Genomic DNA, 17,745 nt, shown 5'->3' on the forward strand with positions numbered 1-17,745 from the left:
TTGCAAGGACTTCATCCTGCAGTAATGTTGGAATCGTTTCTTTCCTTGAGGGCTACTGATATACTTGCACAGTATTCTGTTCCGTTTTTTTTTTTTTTTATTTATTCCACATCTTTTTAAAAATAATGTGAGAAATTAAGTGACAATAATTAGCTATACTCAAGTATTTATAGTCATGGTCATTTCCGTTTATATCTCTACATATTTATGGGTAGATTTTAAATGTTATATAACTTGGATTTAACATTATATGATTAATCCTAAATGTAAACGTTTTGTCAATCCATAGTTGATTTCTTTATTTTTTTATTGTTCACAAAAGGCGACAGCTTGAGGCAAATTGTCCTTTTCCTATTAGATTTCTGGATTAATTCCTAATTTTATGTATTTCAAGGAAAGGAATCTTAAATTTATGTCAGGTAATGCTTTAAGAGACAAAAATCATTGCTAAAACATGGCATTTAAAGTTTCAAAACAGAGCAGTTTTATCTGGAATAAATCTAGGGTTTAAGTTAATGATTTTTTTTTGCTTTTTTTTGATTTCTTGCTATATTTACAAAAATTAAAGTCTGTTTTGGTGTTTTAAAAATCTCTTGTGGTTGCACAAAAAGCTCATGAGATGGATTTTTAATATACATTGTTTATATACATTAAATATTAGGGTCAACTGTGTTTTTTTTCTAAAAATTTTTTAATGCTTATTTATTTTTGAGAGATAGATCATGGGCAGGGGAGGGGCAGAGAGAGAGAAAGACATAGAATCCAAAGCAGGCTCTGGGCTCTGAACTGTCAGCACAAAGCCCGACATGGGGCTCAAACTCACAAACCGCGAGATCATGACCTGAGCCGAGGTTGGATGCTTAATGGACTGAGCCACCCAGGAGCTTGTCAACTGGTATTGACCCTACATTTTCAGGGCTTAAAAGTTAAGTGATCATCCTACAAATCTCATCACATGATCACACAGCAATTGAAATAATTCACTAAAAATTAAGGTTCTAATGGACAAAGGGTTTATTTATCCTTGTGCACATTATCTTTCTTATGAATTCACCCTCCATTTGGTACCTACTATACATTCTTCTGGTCTCAGATTAAATGTCATTTCCTTAAATCCCCAAAACAGAACAGGCACCTCTGTCATAGCTTCCTTTACTTTTCAATCATAGCACTCATCATGCTTTATATTTAGATATTATATAATTGTTGTTTTTTCTGCTACTAATCTGTATACTCCATGAAAGTAGGAACTGAATTTATTTTAATACCATTTTTCCAGCTCTAGAGGGTGGCTACTGTTGGATGTAATTTGGTGGATGAATTAATTCATTCATATATGTTTTCCATACCTTGTCAAAGTTATGTTAAGAGAAAAAAATCAATAAATATTTGTGGCCAGTTTATTTGATCACATGACTAAATGAATAGATGTACTATATTATAATGCTGGACTCTGCAATTTTCTTATTAAAATTAGTTGTGCATTAATTCTAATTTTCCCTATAGGTACCTCTTATTTTTAAAATTCTTTAGTTTATATCAGAATTTGTTTATATTTTGCTTTTGGATCTATGTCATACCTGGATATAGCAGAATAGGAATTTAGTGTTATATGGTATAACATCTATTTGATCATCTATGTAAGGCAAGAAAATACTGGAAGTTTTCATCCCACCACTGGTTTCTTCTAACCATTCACTAAAATACTTGATCAAATAGCAGTGATAGCTTACAATAACTGCAAACAAAAAAATATAGATTAAGAAATGAAATTAGATGTTTGTGGGTCAAAAGTATGTGATGATGTCATTTTTTCAAAAATCAAAGCAACATCTATCTTAGGTTTGGTTGAATTAACAATATTTGTTAAAAATTATATTAATGCCACAGGATTTCCTAAATTTATGTACTACTAATGCATGGTATGCAAGACATTATAGCTGACTTTTACACAAGTTGTTCTCAAATACATACAGTTAGTAACTAAAGATAGGTTAGTTGTATGAGTATATAAAAAAATTCCAAATTGCACAAAATTATAAAAAAAAAAGAAAAAAGATGGGATCACTAGCATGGGCTTTTCAAATAACTCAAATACCCTTGTGACATTTTATTTATTAATGCAATTATTTGTTTATTTACATTTACTGACCTACAATTTTACTAGGTACTCTGTATATGCTATTAATTTAATTTCTTTTTGATGTTTATTTATTTTTGAGAGAGAAAGAGACAGAATGTGAGTGGGTTAGGGGCAGAGAGAGAGGGAGACATAGAATCTGAAGCAGGCTCCAGGCTCTGAGCTGTCAGCAAAGATCCCGACGTGGGACTTGAACTCACAAACCGTGAGATCATGACCGGAGCCAAAGTCGGATGCTCAACCAACTGAACCACCCAGGCTCCCCATATGCTATTAATTTTAATCTATCCATTAATATAAACCAAATGGTATTATTAACTTCATTTAAAGATGCAGAATCTGAGGCCCAGAAAGGGCAACTAACTTATCCAGACATTTAATTATAAAGAGGAAAAGCAGAGTTGATGACCCAGTTGTATCTGAATGCAAAACCTGTACTCTTTCCTCTTACTCTTCGGATACTCCCCAAGGCCACTCCTCAAGTGCAAATGTTCTTAAAGTGTAAACTGTAACGAACAGTGTTCCTTTCATCCTTTAAGGAGCAGGATCAATCATGCTTAGGAATGCAGGCTCTGTAGCTGCCACGCTAGGGGGTAAGGCCAGGCTGTGCAGTTCACTAGCCATGTGAACATGAGAACTTACACAAACCATTCACTCAGTGCGCTCTGTTTTCTCTGTAAAATGGAGCCAGTGATAAACAGAACCCACCACAAAGAGTGTTAAGAGGATTAAATAAAATAACATTTAAAGTACTTAAGACAGTCTTAGCACACAGTAAGTTAAAAGTCTCAATTAAAAACATGAGCATATGATCATTAGTTGGTGATAAAATATTAAGATTATAGCAGAGTGTTTAGTTATTTACAAAAGCAATAATGAAGTGTTGAGGATAGAAAAATAAATATCACATAATTTAATTATTTATAAAACGTTTTGGCAATTTTCACCGCGTAAGCCTGGACTTATATAAATACTTGGAAGCACTGCCATCAAAAGAAAGATACACATGTACATTTATATAGTACATGGTTGTGTATTTGTACATACTAGCTCATCTGTAATGAAGGCTTAAAAAGAGTTACAAAGAAATGAAGATATAGAAATGTCAGTTCACAGTTTTTTAAAATATATTCACATGTATCATCATCTCTTGCCCTGATTACTTTATAGGTAGAATTCTTAAAGTAAAGCTATAGAATTATCTAGATTATTATATGTAATTAAAAAAAAAACTGGATGACCATCATATTTAGAAACATCCCTTTATCGTCAAAGATTTTAGCTTTCATTTTTAATAAAACTCTCTGAAACCATCCAAGTCCTAATACTTTCTGGCATAATAGTTTGGGGATGTTGCATTATAAGAGATCCCTTGGTAACTATCTTAATTTCCAGAAATAGTACCAGTGATGAAAATGAATTTGAGTGCCATTTCTGAAATTTAATCATGTCACATTTAAACACCCAGCAGGGAACTGTATATGGCTATTGTGGGCCACATAGTCCAATCAATGAAAATAATCCTGGTTATTTTTAGATTAGTTAACTAAAGTGCTATCACTTTCCATTGTGCTCACTTTAGTATAAACATCCCATTGTGTTAAATGTACACAGTAAAGCATATCTGTTCTTATAAGAATACATTTCTCTTGCCTGTTCATGATCATTTCCTTCCAAGCTGTGTAAGAAAATGGCTGAACATTTGAGCTTGTATCATTAGGAACAATAAGGGGATATAAATTAGGACTTTATAATTAGAAGAATTGCCTGTCGTACTGTAATAAATAGTATGGGCATATCTACATGATTTTCACATATCATTCAAATGCAACTTCAATTAAAATTAAAGATAATCAAAATTAAATTCCCTGCAATAAATAAATGAAAAATAAAACTAAAAACAACTGAGATCTGCCAAATTAAGTAATAAATTGAACAGTATCCGGAAATCTAAGCTGAAATATTTAAATCAAAAGTATTATTGCCTTAGCCTACCTATAAATATAATTTGCAAATAATTATTGGAAAAATTTTAGGCAGATTTTTGTCCAGTATTAAAACTTTTGTTATCAGTATTTGAAATACTAAACTAATTGAAAATGTTTAATAGGTGACTGATTTGCATAATAATTATTACTACATATTTGGGCATCATGTCATCATAGATAGGATTAGATATAAACATTACTTTTACGTAAAAACACCTAGTAGCCATATTAATTAAAAACATACATTCAAGAATTCATATAGATTTTAAATAATGTTTATTAAAGTAGTGTCTTAAACATTTTGGTTTAACTGTTTAACTGAAAATTTAAAAATATATTTTGGTTTTAAAAATGTAGTATATCACTAATATTCAAAATATTTCAGTGAATTCCACTAGCAAAGGTAGTCTTAATAAATTTCCTAATATTGAAGGGTGAGTAAAACTGAAGGAAAGGCAGAGTAAGGTTAAGATCTGAGAAAAGCAAATCTTTTTGATGATAAGTACACAGACACTGAGATCAGTCTGTCAACACCATTTAAATAATTATATCCAAAATTACCACTTTTACATTTTCAAGCATTACTACTGGTACTAGTTAGATCACAGCACTAATAAATGTTTACTGATATTAGAAATGGATAGGAAATAAATAAGTAATCTAAGATAAAATTATCAAGATGTCTGCAAGCAGAATGGTCTACATAGAGGAACAGAGTGCCTGTTTACTTGTCTTATTTAAAAGCCATTTGCATAATCCTACTGCAAAATAGAGTTATAAAAGATTTTATCAAATCAAAGGAAAACAATTCAACTTGTAGTATCATTTACTGAGTACCAATTAATATACCAAATTATATTTCATTACACTGGCAAAAACAGCTTTAGAATACTGTTCCAAAAATGAGAAGTAGACAAAAAAATAACTTGGTAGTTATGGTAGTTGAGGGCAATGAAAAATCAGATACTATTCCTATACTTAAAGAACTCAGAATGCAAGGTTCATTCATTCATTCATTCAGCAAATGTCTATTGAGCGCTTACTGTTTGCTAGTACTCTTTGGCAACTGTGATTATAACAGAACAATTTCTCCCTCGTGGAGGATATACTCCACTGGAAGAATTTTCAATAAACAATATATAAAAGTACAAATATGATATGTTAATGACCAATGCTAAGGAGAAAAACTGTAAGAGGGAAAGGGGTGGGTGTGTTTTGGTGTGTTGAGATAGGGAGGTAGAGAGACTGAGAAAAGCCTCACTGAGAGGATGTCTTTATGCCAAGACCCAAAGGAAGTATGGGGTATTCGTAACATCATAACAGAATATTACAGAAAAGGGGAGACGGGAAAGGAAATGCTGTGGGGCAGGGATGTGCCAGGTGTGTGCCTGGAACAGCTAGGAGGCCAGTGGGGGCTGGAAGAGCACATGAAAAAGTGAGAGTCCCATGAGATGTGGTCACAGAGGTGAGCAAATAGGGCAGAGATATAGGCAGGGCCTATTGACCTCAGGAAACAGGGAGACTGTAATTTTTTCTCTGTGTGAGATGAGAAGTTGGTGGAAGATTTTGAGCTGCTAGGTGATGCACGTTGACTTTTGCTTTAACAGGCTACCTCTGGCAGTGGAGTTAAGAACAGACAATGTTAAGAAGCACATGCAGAAGGAAGGAAGGACCTCTCCCTAGCAAAATGGTCTAGTGGATACCTTTTACATCTTTGAAAAATTATTTTTCTGTCACCTCCCTTGCCTTACAATTCTCTTCCCATAAGTAACAACAAATTCCTCCTGGAAGGAGGGAGAGAGAGAAAGAGACAGAGACAGTGTGTGTGCGGGCATTTCCTGGGATGCTCAGCATGGATTCAGATTCACCTCTTTCCCTTCTCCTTTTTCTTTTCCATACTCTTTCTAAAGTCTGTCAGCTAGCTTCTGCTCCTCTTTACCATTTCATCTGTTTCCGTCTCATGTTTCCATTTATTTATATTTCCATTTGTGAAATGAGAGGGGGTAGAGAAGTGGGGTGAGAGGAAGAAGCAGCAGAATGCATAGTAAGTCCAGGTTTTTGTTCCCTTATGTAGTGCTCTCTCATTAAACAGTCATTTAAACATAATTATTCTTTTCAGATCACAAAGGTATCATAAGCCTTATAAATTCAAAATATACTGAAGAATAAAGATGAAGACACGACTCAACTATAATATGATAAATATCAAGTTACTTATTTCCTTTGTGGGGAAGTTCTGTGCATGGTTTTGATGGATTTTTTCCTTCTGTTGTGTTTAATTTTAGTGACTTGAAAGACATCACAAACTAAGGATAAGAAATATTTTCCTTTCATGTTTATTGTAAATATATCCCCAGTTGATTATTTGTGTTTATAGTTTACTATTTTTGTACAGGTTTTTTTAGTCATTTCTGTTCTTCTGCAATATCTTTCATTATTTATTATTTGGGAGGGTATTGAGAATGATTTCATCTTAAAATATAGCAGAACTTAATTAATACATCAGTAGATATAAGAAAGTAGTGGAAGGAGTGAAGTAATATGAGTGCAGATACCCAAGAGGAGAGTGAAGGGGGTTTGGATTTGAATATAAGCATGCCAGCATTTCAATACTGTGTCCTCTGTCCCACCCAGCAGTTAGTCTCCATCATTCCCCCTTTCCTCTTCCTCCTGAAATATCTGCAGAAACAAATGGCTTCTCTGCCATAACTGTAGGCATTATCCGACCCAATGGTACCCCTGAGGTACATGACAGAAGGCTCATAAGAAAGTTTATAAATCTTATTCCAGAGTGGAAGTTGGGAAAATTGATTATAATCTCTGTACTGTCAACTCCCAAGATCCTAACCTCGATCATCTTAGGGCTGGCACTGCCTGGAACCTGCAGGTGTTTCTGTGTGCCCTGTAGTGAGTGAATACAGTACGTTCTCAATGTGTAGTACTACATCATCTTTGGGGAAGAATGCACCTTTTTACTCTGGATTTTCTAAAAATTCTAAGAAGCCACACTAAAAAGCAGAGCCATATTCCTATAAACCTAAACAGTAGGGAGATAAACAATCTTTATTTTTATTCTAAATGCTTGCAAAACAATACAATAAACACAAATACACCAATAAGAAAATATTTTATTTATTTTTTATGTTTACTTATTTATTTTGAGAGAGAGTGTGTGTGTGTGTGTGTGTGTGTGTGTGACAGGGGGAGGGGCAGAGAGAGAGGGAGAGGAAGAATCCCAAGCAGGCTCTATGCTGTCAGTGCAGAGCCCGATGTGGGGCTCAAATTCATGAGCTGTGAGAGCATGACCTGAACTGAAATCAAGAGTCAGACACTTAACAGACAGCCATCCAGGCACCTGGACATGTTTTAGAGTGTATCCTAAGTGACTCTTTTTTATCTTTTTTGTTAGGGCACAGAGATGAATAGAAGAAATGTAGAATGTCAGAGCATATGATGGGTTAGAAAATCACTACTGCATTTGTGTTCAAAGAGAAGCCTGAGTTTAAATATAAAGATTATATAGGGGCACATGGGTGGCTCATTCATTTGAGCATCTGACTTTGGCTTAGGCCATGATCTCGGAGCTCGTGAGTTCGGGCTCTGCATTGGGCTCTGTGCTGACAGCTTAGAGCCTGAAGTCTTTGGATTCTGTGTTTCTCTCTCTGCCCTCCCCACCATGCCCCACTTGTGCTCTGTCTCTCTGTCTCTCCCTCAAAAATAAATAAACATTAAAAATTTTAAAAATACTATATAGATATAAAACTAAATCAAAGAAAACAAAGAATTTTTTTTTAACATTTTTATTTATTTATGGGACAGAGAGAGACAGAGCATGAACGGGGGAGGGGCAGAGAGAGAGGGAGACACAGAATCGGAAACAGGCTCCAGGCTCCGAGCCATCAGCCCAGAGCCCGACGCGGGGCTCGAACTCACGGACCGCGAGATCGTGACCTGGCTGAAGTCGGACGCTTAACCGACTGCGCCACCCAGGCGCCCCAGAAAACAAAGAATTTTATTAAACATAATAGCAAACACTGATTGGAAGACACTAGATAACAAACTGGTGGCAATTAAGTTCAAAGTCTATTTCAAAATGTCTTTCCATCATCAATCAAGTTTCTTTCTTTTCAAGGGTATTTTTAGATGTGTTGACCTCAGTAAAATCTATGATGGAGGGATAAAATAGGCTTTAGTCATCTAGTTCAAATTGGCTTTAGTCATCAGTTACAACATCTAGTTCACATCCAGGTCTCCTCCCATTTTCAATCTATAGGCAACAGACTGTCCAATTGCTCCTTGACTAGCACAGGAGGGCAAGGGCATACACACACACACACACACACACACACACACACACACACACCTTCAATACCTAGGGCTTTTCTCCCAGGGTGCCTGCAAATTCAGTTATCACTTCTTCAGGTCAGTCAGAAAGCTGGCGCATGGCTACCTCAGAGAGACACTCATTGCTGGGCATGAGTTTTTCCCATGACATGTCCCCTATATGGTTCTCCTTTTAGGAAAATGGAAGGTCCCATCTCCCTATTTGCTCCCCTGGCCAGGCCTTCTATGTGTCAGAGGAGGTCTTATTCTGCCTGGACATGTTCTTAGCCAGGCATTGTTTTAAGCTCTCCCAATGTTCTAGTACTGTCTGGAAGGTGCTTCATTACAGCACCAACTCTCTGTTTTTGCTGCATGACAATCAAATAGGCATTGACATTAGCTTTTTGTTCTTCGTCAAAGTAGTGAAGTGTTCATTTACAGATACATGGTGGTGGGGGGGGGGGCGCTTTTTAGTACAACTTCCAGTGCTGATTTGGCAGCCACCTGTAAGTCTCATGAACCAAAAGAAAAAAGGATACAGGAGCTGAATCTGGCCAGGCCAAGGACCAATTGAATCTGAATTAAGTTAACTTACAGAGTGGTCAGTTAAATGCTTTGTAGAAGGTAGCTAGATTAGTTGACTGGGTGGCCACTACTCTATTTAGTTGTATGACCAACCTGCTTGCTCAGGCTGTCCTTTCCTTCCACTCTTTGATGGCTGAAGGTTCCTGTGTTGATTCACAATTACCATCTTCCCCAATTATTTTTTTTTTCAACGTTTATTTATTTTTGGGACAGAGAGAGACAGAGCATGAACGGGGGAGGGGCAGAGAGAGAGGGAGACACAGAATCAGAAACAGGCTCCAGGCTCTGAGCCATCAGCCCAGAGCCCGACGCGGGGCTCGAACTCACGGACCGCGAGATCGTGACCTGGCTGAAGTCGGACGCTTAACCGACTGCGCCACCCAGGCGCCCCTTCCCCAATTATTTTTAAGCTTAGAAAAATTTTGCCCAAATGTATTTCTTTTATATTCAGAATTTCATCATTTAATCAACTTTTTCAGGATGAGGATTATGAGTATTCATAGATTATCATTTTGTTTATATACATAACTCAAGTAAGTTCTTCAATAATTCTCCCTGTTTTATTTTATAAAGTATCCTTGTCAAAGAGAAGAGAGGAAAAATGACATGTAAAATTGCTACTCTAACTAAAAAGGAAGGAGTGTATGAGTGTGTGTGTGGGGGGGGGTGGGTGTATGTGTGCGTATGTTCATGTGTAAGAGAGATGGAAGGTGTAGTGTGTCTTCATGTTTATTTCTTTCAACTGTGTCTGAAGAGATATCTTGATTTAGAGGAAAAGACACTGAACTAGGAATCCCAAGCCAAAATTCTACATTCCTTCTAGTCCTGTTTTCGTCACTATCTGCGAGAGCCTGGGCAAACCACATCCCTATGTGTCTCAGTTTCTGCCTCTGAATTCTCATCTCCATCTGCCTTCTGATTTGTATAATGTGATACTCTAATAGTATAATATACATCAAAGCAGTAGCACTATGGAGTTTCTGTAAGGGTCCAACAATGATTAAGTGATATCATTATTGTTCTCATTAGCAGGTATTTGTGTCTGATTCTGGTTTAATCACAATGACTATTATCTTGTTACCACCTTTTCCTAGTTTTTGTTTCTTTGGCGGAAAAAGGGCCACTTTGCGCTTCTTTGTAAACACTTCAAGAAAATCACTGCCCTATCATTTGATCCATCATCACAAGACCCTACTCTCTTAGGCTTCCAGAAAGGCAAATAACCAGTATGTAAAATTCTTACTAAGGTGTATGCCAGCTCAACACAAATCCTCCTTTTATTTGTGATAGAGGCTATCAGGTTAGAGCACCCCGAATTTACTGTCTCAAGTAAATTTACTGTCTGAAGTGACCACTCTGGTGGAAATTCAGGTCATACACATACTCAAAAGCCAAAATGGGATTCATAAAAGAGATGCACTTTGATCTCTGCAGAACTGTTGCCTCCCTTTTGGACCACAAAGTGTCAAGTTCTATGCCTAGCATGCACTGAGACCGATCCTGGGGAAGATGCGTGTATTAGCAACATTAACAATAACAAATACAAAATGTGCCAGTTCAATAAGTTAGGAACTCTGGAAGCAAATGATACTGATTTTGACCCAGATTCCATAATAAATGGAGGCTATGCAAACAACAAGGAAAATGTATACATATATGCATACTTACTGTATTGACAATTTCTTCCCATGAATTCACCTGGGCACTCACAGGAATAGTTAGCAACAAGGTCTGTACATATTCCACCATTTTTGCATGGCTCTGCTTCACATTCATTTATGTCTGAGGAAAAGAGAAAGAATAGAGAAAATGAGAATTATTGGTGGAAAAAAAACGATTAATTATTGGAAGGATTTAGGCCTTTCAGATAAAACAAAATCTAAGTAATGTTATTACTTTTGTGTGTTTGTGAGTGTGTGTCTATGTGTTGAGTCAATAATAGAAACAGTGCTCAAAATCAACAACTGATTAATAATCAAGTTCAAATGAAATTGATAATCCCAACGAAAGACCAACAGAACCAGACCATTCTCCAATCCTGAAAATAAATATGAATAGTTTGGGGAAATATTCAGTGTATCCTTAGAATTAAATGGAGCAAATTAACCCTGATAGAGAGATGAATTGGTATCACTTACAAGATCTAGAAACCTTCCCTGCAGCAACAACTGCCAATTAACACTGTCTCATTTCATCTTAATTCATTAAAATTCTAACTGACAGAGATGTTTTAGTTTCTAAATAGTTCGCCTTTGATGAATGCGATGAGAAGCAAATTAGAGTTAATAGCTAAAGCTCGTTACATTAAGCAAAGTATAATAAATGTAAATGATGATCTCTTCCTAATCTCATTCAGGGGTTTCTAAAATTAGGATGACTAAAGGGACTTATACCTTTGATATACCATTATTATACCTGATGCAAAATCATGAAATATAAAACATTCAGCAAATTATACTAATTTCCATGCTAATTTTGGACAACAGATACAACGAATATGATTTTAAATGAAACAAGAAATAATGACTAATTCAGTCAAATATCTATCAGTGATAACTTACACATCATTCCCTCTAAGCACGGCACCAGGCTAGGTTCTGTGGGAATTGGAAAGTAGTTGGAGAACACACAACCACTCCCCATTGCTTTCTCTTTCTATCATCTACTCCCGATGAACTCCTTCTCTGCCCTTGTTCCCACAGCTCCTTACAGACCTGAATGGGGTTGCCTAGGAATTGTCTATTTATGTGCCTTTCACCCTCTTACCTAGTCAAACTGCCAGCTCTACAGATGTAGACCCTGTCCTGCACTGTTCGTTGTATCTCTGTGAATGCCACACATTATCTGGGAGACCACTGGTACTCCCAAAATGTTTCTTGATAAAATTTCTAACAAAGGATTAGAAATAGTGGCCCAGACAATTCAAGCAAATTGTTTCAGATGTGTAATGTATCTTTGATACACTACAATGTACCAAAATGTATTTATTTTTAGGATCTGGGTTTCTACAGTGCTTAAAGCAATACGATCATAAATTACCCTCTCAAGACTGAAAAAAGAACAACATACCAGAAAGCCTCTATTTTGCCTTTTCTTTTTAACTTCTTTTTTCTAAACAATGTCTCCTCTTAGTATCAGTGTTGGTTATCCTCTCATTTTAAGTTTGCTGTAAAGTTAGGCCTAAAATTCCTTAGGCAGGTGATGACTTTCTCTGAAAAAGACATCCTTTTTGGTTTCTGGTTAACTGTCAAAGTTTGAGAGTAGAGACAATTCTTAACTGTGTTCAAAGAATCTAGATAATATGAGTAGTTTATGACATCAAATAATAGGATAAAATCAGAATCTGATAATCTTTAAAAATAGTTGTGTGCCATAAAATATAACAACCTCCCTAATATTTGAAAATAAACTCTCCAGAGGAGGAAAGGAAGGAAGGAGAGAAGAGGGGGAGGGAGGAGGGGAAGAAAGGAGGAAGGGAGGAAAGACAGGAAGGGAGAAAGTGGGGAGGAGAGGAAGGGGGGAGGTTGCCATTTATTCCTTATCTGATGGAATATTTAGCTTTTTTATAGTCTTACTGAAAATTTCACATAGTCTTGATTTATATTGGACTAACATGAAAAACATTTTCATTACATTTTGAAAGAAGCACAGAAATCACTGTGCTATTTATTTTATTGTTAGCTCAATGTAAGGCAATTGCAGCATCTGGCTACTTGGGAACATGCCTACTATGTCTCTCCTTGCATCATATTGACTACATTTTTTTTAGAGATGAGAATATGTCAATGGCTAATAAGAAATTAAAACTTCATGTTGGAGAAGGAATTGCCTTATTTTATAAAGTCAGATATAACAAGTTATTCTTTTATTTACTTACAGGGAAGAAACTGAATATTGCTGTCTGAAGACCACATAAGGGAAATATAATTTGATCTTGAAGGAAAGGTTTAATTAAGATTAAAGACAGAAAGGGGATGGTAATGTATTTCCAAAAAGGAAACCAGAATGAGTCACAACTTTGAAGAGAAACGTTCATGGTATGATGTTGTATTCAGGAACATGAATGAGTAGCCAGCCTGTTTGGAGCATAGAGTGCAAAGGCGGGTGCTGGGGCCCTAAATCTGAAGATGTAGACAGGGGACAGATTATGATGAACTGTGAGTGCCAGTAGAGAGAAATGGCCTTCATCTTTTGGCACTAAAGACTTGGAGCTGGGTGGGAGGGTATCCTCTGTACCCTTGTACTTCAGATAGACCTAGTGAAGCCAAATTTGGGATGGAATTCAGAAATGAATGAAGGCAAGCAGAGTAGAGAGACCCACACAGGATTTCATGCTAATAGGTACAACCTCTTTTTAATTCTCAGGTAAGAGGCACTAAGCATTTTGTCATTTTAATGTTGAACTATCCATCATGAGTAAAATCAAACCCATCTCTTGCTGCTTTAAGATGTTAATAGAAGAAAGTTTTCATAGTCAACGACATTGAGAACTATGAAGAATCATTTTATATGCCTGTAAGGATATGCAGGCACTGTTGTTCTTGGCTTCCTTACTTCTTCCAAGTATTTAAATGATAAAAAATACTTAATACATGTGAAAGGTGAATCGAATGGAGACACATCAACGTTTGAACCTTCTAGCTATTTGATCATCAGGCCAGATTTACAACCATCAACAAAGAAAATTATAATTTAGAATATCGGACTCTGAAATAAATAGTGACACTTTTATCCAGAGGTTAACATTATGCGGAATAAACTGGAACTGCATTTGCTGAAGTGAAAAACCATACACAGTTTTTTTTAAAAATTGTTTTTTAATGTTTATTTATTTTTGAGAGAGAGAGAGACAGAGTGCAAGCAGGGGAGGAGCAGAGAGAGAGGGAGACACAGAATCTGAAGCAGGCTCCAGGCTCTGAGCCATCAGCACAGAGCCCCATGTGGGGCTGGAGACCACAAATCATGGGATCATGACCTAAGTGAAGTTGGATGCTTAACTGAGTGAGAAACCTAGGCACCCCTCTCCATACCCAATTTTTGATACAGAGTGACCTTTTATTATTGGTCCATTTTTTAATTTTTTAAGCTAAAAAACTACCTTAAATCTATTATTTGTAAAAATACAAATGTTACATTAAAGGGGTTACGTACTTTAATACAGTAGGCAAAAAAGTAAGACCTTTCCGTATAGGTACATATCTAATATCATGGAGACTCAGATAACATATGCAAATTACATGGAAGCATTTATATATTAGTATAAGGCAGGAGTTCTTTTAGCGGTGAAGGCTATTTGCTCTGTGATTAACACTGCAAGCAATCTAAACGGAAACAGACCTCAATTTGAATAAATCATGTTTAATTAAAGACTAGATATAAATGTTCACAGAATATAATGCAATGAAATGAAAATTAAACATCTTTGTAATAAATCACATACATTTCTCTTTGTCATAGATCAAGACATTATCATTTCCAGAAAAAAAATCCTCATCTATTCCAAATGTAGTGAAATATACTACACTCTTTTATAGCTAAGAAAAATTTGACATAGCAGTCCCATACAAAATAGGAATTTCCATATTTGGCCATATTTATAGTTCATTTATAATATTAATAGCCATCATTTTCTGAGGTTTTTATTTCTATGACTGCTTCATGGAAACTGTTTTAAAAAAATAGCCTCATTCAGAATTGGATTTTATAATAAGACACCCAGCTGAGTTCTGATCCCTCATCCTGAAAGCCTAAAACTGCTGCCTACCATCTCCTCTGGCTGAGGACAATAAGAGCTGAACATGGATTTCCAGACGTAAACTCATGATGCTATTGTGTGTGCGTGCTGGAATTAAAAAGCAAGGTAAAGGAAGAAAGGAGAAGAAGACATGAGGGAATAGATAATTGGTCACAATAGAAAGCATTTCTTTGAACAAAAAGAAGTACTCTAGAAGGATTCCCAGGCCCTTTGCTCTAATTACACAAATTCATTCCTAAGATACACCTAACTGACTCTATCATCATTATGTTGCACTTAGCCCGTTTTCATGCAGGCATGTAAAGGTGTGTTGGTAGACAAGCCACTTTGGCTTAGGTTTTTGCTAATAGAAAAAATGCCAACCTATACACACTTTGGAGATTTCACTGTGAGAATCTTCTTCCAGTAACTGACAAATGCATATATTCATAAGATCAGTCTGAGTACTCATGACCTTATACACATCTGCATCCTGAGAAGTGTTCAGTTACTAGCCTTTTTCTCTGGATGTTTTTCAGACCCATCATTGTGCAAACTATAGTCCCAAAACCCATGATATTGACTTTGGAGTGGTAGGTAGGTTGTCAAAGAATTTTTGAGAATCAAGATTTTATTTGTTAGTTCATTTATTTGAGACTTCAAAAAACAATGGCTTCTCTGGGCATAATTTCTTGTCACAGAAACCATGTTGCTTCTTTTCAGGTAATTATATTTAAACATTCAGTAATTCCATTCTTCATAATAGACTCAACCAGCTAGCCAAAAATGAAATGGAGATTTCTGAAGTCTAGTTCCCTTGAGCTTCCTCTGGAGACTTTTAAAATTACTTGATTAACCAACTAATTAATTAATTAGTTCCAAATTTTCTCACATTTTTAATACATAGATTAAGAGAGATAACAGGTAGCAGTCCAGGGCCATCAGTGTTCCAGTTCATCCTTGAGTTTACCCAGAATCCTCAGGTAGATGCCATCTGGCCCCAGTAGTGCCGCTGCATTTACTTGCCAACATGGCTTAGAATGTTGTGAATACTGACCACCATTTAGATCAGGACAACCAATCCTTCTCAGGATGAGATCCATCTAACCTCTTGAATGGACACAAAGATAACTTAATTCAATCATGAAATTATCTCCTTTTCATCTCTATGTATATCCAGACCCATGATCGTCAAAAAGGAACAATTAAATTTCAGGCCGAGCATCCTTGTTTTCATATATTAAAAGGGCACCATGATAAAGCCCTTAATTTTTTTCTTTGCAGAGACAGAAAGCCCTTGGGCTGTCTCTTCTCCTGCAATGTTGTTATTGACTGTTAATTAGCCAGCAGAGCCTATTTTCAAGAGCCTGCTATTTTTGATCCTAACAACCCCTCTTCCCTGGGCCCCCCATTAGCTATCAAATAATTTTCGTACCTCTTATGAGTGGCTGACTTTTAAAATTTGACCTTTTATTTGTTTTTCTTATCTAAAGCTTATGGCTTTGCAATTTCTCTTTTAAGCCTAATAAATTACGATGAAAATCTAGAAATTCCGTTCTCCCACTCAGATATTGAATTAAATTATCATGATCAGAATTATCTACAAAATTTCCCACTCCTTTCTGGGACTAGTTCTGTATATTTTTATGTGCTTGAGCTCCCTTTGGATTTTGCCTTCTGCTATTTCAATGTAATTCATTTTAAAGTAGCAAGTTAAAAACTGAATTCTTTAATCAGAACATATCACAAATCTTTTTATAATAACATATTTATAACTTTCACTTACCAAGACAAGAATGTAAAAAAAAAAACAGCAAGCAAACCCAAATCATACTCAAATCATACTCAAGACATACTTATCCCTCACCACTTATTAACAAAGATCAGCCTACTTCTTTGGGGTAGAGGGGTTCTATTAAGGAAAATGAAGTTACCAGTGCTTGTTTTAAAAGCTAGAACTTCTATTTTATTTTTTAAACATTTTTTTTTAATTTGAGAGAAAGAGAGGAGGGAGAGAGAGAGAGAGAACCAGCCAGCAGGGGAGAGGGGCAGTGTGAGAGAGAGAGAATCTCAAGCAGGCTCCACGCTCAGTGCAGAGCCCAATAAGGGACTCTGCTCCACCATCCTGGGATCATGATGTGAACTGAAATCAAAAGTTGTATGCTCAACCAACTGAGCCAGGCAGGTGTCCCAAAAGCTAGGACTTTTAAAACATAACAATGCAAAGGCCCTACACCAGAGATTCTGATTTAAGTGGACTTGGGTGAAATGAAGTGAATAATACTGTTTGTACAGGAGTCCAGATGAGTCTAAAGGTAGCTAGAGTTAATAAACATCAGGTAGAACCTCCTTAGTTCTTTGCTATACATCCTTAGTTCTTTGCTATACATCTATACATCCTTAGTTCTTTGCTATGTGCTAAGAATGCAAAGATTAATATATCGTGGTCCATTACTTTCTCAGGGCTCTTACAGTACAGTACTTACTCAAAGAAATAACCAGTTATGCTGCAAAGTGACAAACATTCTAACAAGAGAATGAATGCACAGTTTCTCAAAAAAACTTCAAATATCAATAACTAAACCAGTCTAGCAGACTACAGAATGTTGAGTTTTAGAAAAGGAGTCTAGCTGACTGGAGAGAATGCTTCTGGGTTATCTACTCTGTAAAGTCATTTTTCTAAATTAATACACATCTCATTATTCTAAAGATCTGAGATTGACTGGTCATGGTCTAGTTCTTCGCTCCTAGTATAGAGTCATATATTTCCTAGTTTTTTTACTTTTATTATAGTATGTTATCATATATATACACATATATATTTCATATTTATAATGTTTTACCCAGAATTAACCACTCTGTTTTGTCACCTGCATTTCAAATTTGTTCACTTGCAGCTTTCTCTAGTTTTAGTCATCAACACTGATGATCAGCTATGTTGGATTTTTTCTAGAGTGAGTAATCAAACACTCATT

At 36.0% G+C, this 17,745-nt stretch overlaps 1 protein-coding gene across 2 annotated transcripts in view; it reads right to left on the bottom strand.

Moving 5' to 3' along the window:
* EDIL3 (EGF like repeats and discoidin domains 3) overlaps positions 1 to 17,745 on the bottom strand; it is a 413,457-nt gene that overhangs the window by 169,083 nt on the left and 226,629 nt on the right. For both annotated transcript variants that reach the window (XM_011284418.3, XM_011284414.3), the window contains one exon: positions 10,705 to 10,818. In XM_011284418.3, the coding sequence (XP_011282720.1) occupies positions 10,705 to 10,818 (114 nt within the window). The remainder of the gene's footprint in view (positions 1 to 10,704; positions 10,819 to 17,745) is intronic.

Source organism: Felis catus, chromosome A1 (genome assembly GCF_018350175.1).
Source record: "Felis catus isolate Fca126 chromosome A1, F.catus_Fca126_mat1.0, whole genome shotgun sequence".
In the NCBI taxonomy this organism is placed as follows: domain Eukaryota; kingdom Metazoa; phylum Chordata; class Mammalia; order Carnivora; family Felidae; genus Felis; species Felis catus.